The sequence below is a fragment of the Neovison vison genome, chromosome 7 (genome assembly GCF_020171115.1).
Source record: "Neovison vison isolate M4711 chromosome 7, ASM_NN_V1, whole genome shotgun sequence".
NCBI classification, from domain to species: Eukaryota; Metazoa; Chordata; class Mammalia; order Carnivora; family Mustelidae; genus Neogale; species Neogale vison.
In genome coordinates this window covers 165,603,305-165,609,304 of record NC_058097.1, presented here as the reverse complement: position 1 = coordinate 165,609,304, position 6,000 = coordinate 165,603,305, and the positions used below count along the sequence as shown (strand labels likewise).

Sequence of the window (6,000 nt, the reverse complement as noted above, 5' to 3'; positions counted from 1 at the left end):
AAGAGTTATCTATAAAAAGTTTTACTTTTTAAATGTAAGACATCTATAAAGTCTTAAACAGGGAGTTGATCCTTTTAGGAACAAAATATGGCATGATTCCAGAAACAAGAATTTTTTTTTTTTTTTTACATTTAGGCTTTTCAATCACTATGCAATGATTATCGGTTCGCCAAGGACAGTAACAGATACTAGAGAAAAGGAGATATGAGAAACATCTTTTATTTTTTTCTAAAGAGGTGAAAATAAGTAAGATTTCTTATATTTCTCACTCATAAGATTTTTAAACTCTTAAAAATGCAATTTCCTCTTTTCAAAGCACATGCCATCTTAAAAAAAAAATCTTAGCAATGTACATTTGCACTCAAAGAAAAACATGCAGCGCCATTGTCTTCTGACAAAATTCTGCATAAAAACCCCCCACGCAACTTTCTGCAAATATGTTCCCTCTTAATCATTTAGGGACTCCAAACCACAAACATTCAGTGCAACATTTATTGTTTCTTATTTCCGTAGGAAACACAGGACCAATGATGTCTTCTGACTATAACTGTTTCCTGATGGTTAAGCAACAGTCTCCTTCTGCTTTACTTGAAAGTACTCTCTTAACCTGCTGATGTAAGGGACAACTAGAATTCAGTACAGCTTGAGGATCCAAGTGGAGGATGGAGGAGAAATACTTAAGGTGTACCCTGTGCCATAAACTTAGGAAAAAAATTTACAAAGGAAAAAAAAAAACACCTAAGATTTTATCAATGCACCCTTTTAAAAAGTTTTTTTTTTTTTAAATTTCTGAAAGCAGCTTAATGTGAATCAAAAGCAGTTCCTGAGTAACTGCAGTAAACAGTGTCTCTTTAAGATAAACGTGTGTGTGTGTGTGTGTGTGTGTACACACACACACACACACACGTACGTATGTATCTGCAACTTAGCTCATTTTGGTTCTGCCTTAATTTACCTCCCCAGCTTTGAGTTTAGTCACAGTTCCTTTCCTTTCAGGTCACAATGTGCAAGTACAACAGCATCAGCTCCAAGAGTTGGCGTGGTTCAGACGTTCGTCACTTCTGTGTGATCACTGGCATGTCTCAGGCCAGGTTTCTAGAGTCACTGCAGGTCACAGTTCTCTCAATTTCACAAAAACTTGCGAGAGCCACCGATCCTTCACGTTTTCTTCATGAGACGCCGTGACTGCCACTTGTGGAGCTTGTTGTAGGCGGTCTGCAGCATCTCTTCTATGTGACTTACCAACTGAAAAACACAGCAAGACACTTAAGCAATAACTGGGCAAAGGCTGGGGAAGTGAATGCCTCTGATCCAGATCTGGCACATACTTTGGAGTGTAGTTTCCAAGCTCATTTGCATTACCCCAATGAGGCAACTTGCAAGCCCTCGGTGAGGGTATAAAAGGTTAAGAGATGGTGGGATAGAGGCTGGAGTTCACACTGGATTGCAGTGTCTGGCTTGTCATTAACCGGCTATAAGACAACACGGAAGTTGCAACTGGGCTCTAGGCTCAGTTTCTTCTGTCAAGTGAAGGAGGTGTACTAATATGATGATTTCTAGATTAAACACTAGTCTGTGGGCTAAAGCCAGGATGGTGGCATCAACATTATTTTATAGAACAGGTGAAAAAAATGCCTTGCTCTCCTGAAGACTCTGATTTGGCAGGTGTGGGAGGAGATCTTTGATGTTCAAAAGCTCCTGCAGCTAATTTTGCTACACAGCCAATCTTGTGAAGCACTTTTCCAAGTTTTTAATGGTCTTTTCCAACTCCAATGTTACAGAATTTCAATATAACTCAGTAGATTAAAGAAAATATAAATGGAGTCAATGCTTCACTAGGTACTATTGTCATACCTTAGGTCAGGACTATGTATCTCGAGTAGAAAAGGATTTTACCCTTGTCATGGATATAACTAGCAGTCAACAGGACCACACTGATCTAAGCTGTTAAAGACTCCTGAAGGAAAATGTTTTCAGAACATTTCTTTGTGGAGATGGACAGTGTTTATGTGGTTGGAAGTTAACAGTCTTATAAAACCTGTAAATCAGTTCTGGCAGTATGTGGATAAGGACAGGAAGTCCTAAATCCTTGTAGTATGGCAATGAATTAGATTCAGTCTGAGGCAGAATTAAAAAAACAAGGGGCACCTGGGTGGCTCAGTGGGTTAAAGCCTCTGCCTTCCGCTCAGGTCGTGATCCCAGGGTCCTGGGATCAAGCCCTGCATCAGACTCTCTGCTCAGCAGGGAGCCTGCTTCCTCCTCTCTCTCTGCCTGCCTCTCAACCTACTTGTAATCTCTGTCTAATAAATAAATAAAATCTTTGGTGAAAAAAAAGAATTAACAAAACAAAACACTCTTATTTCCCCCATCTGCTATCATTATGGTGGGGGAGGCGATGAGGTATTAGGCTATTTAGTTCTGTCTGGAAAATACATAAAAATAATTTAATTTGCTTGATGGGCACCAGTGGTTCCACAATGCCAATTAGGAGATGAATGCCATACCCTCATGTAAGGCTGTACAGGCAAACCTTATTATGCAACATTTTATGCTTATGTACTTTTTTTTTTTTTTTTTTTACAAACTGAAGGTCCGCAACAGCACTGCACTGATTAAGTCTATCAGTACCATCTTCTCAGCAGCATTTGCTCACTCAATGTCTCTCAATTTTGGTAGTTCTAGTAACATTTCAAAGTTTTTCATCATTATATTGTTACGGTAATCTGTACCCAGTGTGACTTTGCTGTTTCTGCAATTGTTGGGGGGCACCTTGAAGCATGCCTATAAGAATGCAAACTTAATAGATAAATGTTGTGTGTTCTGACTTCCACTGAATGGCTGTTCCCTACCCCACCCCAGGACTCCCTATTCACTAACACGTAATACTGAAATGAAGCCAATTAATAACCCTATAATGGCCTCCAAGTGTTCAAGTGAAAGGAAGAGTCACACATCGCCCACTTTAAATCAAAAGGCAGAAATGATTTAGGTTAGTGAGGAAGGTGTGTTGAAAGCTGAGACAGGCTGAAAGCTAAGCCTCACTGTGCCTGTTAGCCAAATTGTGAATGCAAAGGAAAAGTTCTTGAAAAAAATTAAGTGTTATTCCAGTGAACATATGAATGGATGGTAAGAAAGCAAAACAGCCTTATTGCTGATATGAAGTTTTAGTGGTCTGGTAATGAAGAGGAAGGCCCTAATTCTCTTCAGTTCTATGAAGGCTGAGAGAAGTGAAGAAGCTGCAGAAGGAAAGTCCGAAGCCAGCAGAAGCTGAGTCATGAATTTAAGGAAAAAAGCAGTCTCTGTAACAGGAAAGTGCAAGGTGAAGCGGCAAGTGCTGATGCAGAATCTGCAGAATTCTCCAGAAGATCGAGCTAAGTTAACTAATGAAGGTAGCTACACTAACCAATAGATTTTGAATAGAGACAAAACAGCCTTCTACTGGAAGATGCCATCTAGGACTTTCAAAGCTAGAGAGAAGTCAATGCCAGGCTTCAAAAGTTCCAAGGACAGGCTGATCCCCTTATTAGGAACTAATGCAGTTGGTGACTTTAAGTTTTAGCCAATGCTCACTTACCATTTGATTACCCTAAGGCTGTTAAGAATTATAATAAATCTCGGGGCACCTGGGTGGCTCAGTGGGTTAAGCCGCTGCCTTCAGCTCAGGTCATGATCTCAGGGTCCTGGGATCGAGTCCCACATCGGGCTCTCTGCTCAGCAGGGAGCCTGCTTCCTCCTCTCTCTCTGCCTGCCTCTCTGCCTACTTGTGATCTCTGTCAAATAAATAAATAAAATCTTTAAAAAAAAAAAAAGAATTATAATAAATCTCTTCTGCATGTGCTCTATACACAGAACAAAGTCTGGATGACAGCACATCTATTTATAACATGGTTTAGTGAATATTAAGCCCACCGTCGAGACCTACTCAGAAAAAGATTCCTTTTGAAATATTACTGTTCACTGACAATGCACCTGGTCACCCTGAACTCTGATGGAGATGTACAAAATGAATGTTGCTTTCATACCTGCTAACCCAACATAATTCTGTAGCCCATGAATTTGAGTAGTAATTTGACTTCTAAGTCTTACTATTTAAGAAATACAATTCATAAGGCTTTAGATGCCATACATAGGGATTCCTGAGGGATCTATCAAAGTAAAATGAAAACCTTCTGGAAAAGATTCACATTTCTATTGGCACCTGGGTGGCTCAAGTGGTTAAGTGACTGCCTTCAGCTCAGGTCATGATCCCGGAGCCTGGAGTTGAGGGGCTCCCTGCTCAGCGGGGAGTCTGCTTCTCTCCCTCCCTCTGCCTCTCCCCCTGCTTTTGTGTACTCTCTCTCCCTCTCTCAAATAAATAAATAAATAAATAAATAAATAAAATTAAAAAAAAAAAAAGAAAAAAGAAAAAAAGAAAGGATTCACCATTCTAGATGCCATTAAGAATAGTCGTGATTCAAGGTAAGAGGTCAAATATCAACATTAACAGGAATTTGAAAGAAGCTGATTCCAACCCTCATGGTTAATTCTTAATGGTTCAAGACTTCAATGGAGGAAGGAACTGCAAGGTGGTGGAAACAGTAAGAGAACCATAGAATTAGAAGTGGAGCCTGAACATGTGACTGAATGACGGGCATCTAAGGAGTTGCTTCTCAGGGATGAGCAAAGAAAGTGGTTTCTGGAGATGGAATCTACTTCTGGTGAAGATGCTGTGAAATGACAACAGGGGGTTTAGAATACTACATAAACTTAACTGATAAAGCAGCAGCAAGATTTGAGAGGATGGACTCTAAAGAAGCTCTAATATGGGTGAAATGCTCACACACAGCACCGCATGCTTCAGAGAAACTGTTTATGAAAGGAATAGCCCATTGATGCAGCATATTTCACTGCTGTCTTATTTTAAGAAATTGCCACAGCCACCCCAACCTTCAGCAGCCACCAACACAGAGGTAAGACCCTCCACCAGCAAAAAGATTATGACTCTCTGAAAGTTCAGAAGGATAGAAGTTTTAGCCATTTTTAATTAAGGGATGTACTGCAGTGCCTCAGTTGGTTGTGCGTCTGCCTTTGGCTCAGGTTGTGATCTCGAGGTCCTAGGATCAAGCCCCATATGAGGCTCCTCCCTGCTTGTGCTCTCAAGTAAGCAAATAAAATTTTAAGGAAAAAAAAGGGACGCCTGGGTGGCGCAGTTGGTTGGACGACTGCCTCCGGCTCAGGGCGTGATCCTGGAGTCCCAGGATCGAGTCCCACATCAGGCTCCCAGCTCCATGGGGAGTCTGCTTCGCTCTCTGACCTTCTCCTCGCTCATTCTCTTTCTCACTGTCTCTCTCTCTCAAATAAATAAAATAAAATCTTTAAAAAAAAAAAAAAAGGGATATACAATGCTTTTTATAAGATGTAATGTTACTGCACACTTAACAGACTACAGGAAAGTCTAATCCTAACTTTTACATGCACTGGAAAACAGAAAAAATCATTTATATCACTTTATTGCAGTGGTCTGGAACCAAATCTGCAACGTCTTTGAGGTAATACATGTACATGGTCTCAGAGTCCTTTTTACCACAGTGTTCCAGGCAGTTACAATCAAGAAGGGCACGTGAATTAAAACTTATGTGTTGTCCTTGCTCTCTTGTAGGAAGGTATTTCAAACTTCTTTCCTGATTGTAAGTAGTACTATCATTTTGAGAAAAACCACTTAGAACATTTAGGGAATGAACACCAAAAACTTTACTGATGAAGAATTTTCAGCTTTCAATTGTAAAACACCTTTTGATTAACCTACTTATTGAAATACTAAATTTGTATATACTCTTCCTTCCCCTTTATCTCAGAGAAGACCGCATAACAGATACAAAAAATTGTCGAGACGCCTGGGTGGCTCAGTTGGTTAAGCAGCTGCCTTCGGCTCAGGTCATGATCTCAGCGTCCTGGGATCGAGTCCCACATCGGGCTCCTTGCTCGGCAGGGAGACTGCTTCTCCCTCTGCCTCTGCCTGCC

General features: G+C 40.5%; 1 protein-coding gene across 2 annotated transcripts in view; it reads right to left on the bottom strand.

Moving 5' to 3' along the window:
• Window positions 1–201: 201 nt before the first annotated feature.
• Window positions 202–6,000, bottom strand: part of GTF2H1 (general transcription factor IIH subunit 1) — a 39,749-nt gene continuing 33,950 nt past the window's right edge. For both annotated transcript variants that reach the window (XM_044258924.1, XM_044258925.1), the window contains exon 15: window positions 202–1,245. In XM_044258924.1, the coding sequence (XP_044114859.1) occupies window positions 1,159–1,245 (87 nt within the window). In that variant the 3' untranslated portion in view covers window positions 202–1,158. The remainder of the gene's footprint in view (window positions 1,246–6,000) is intronic.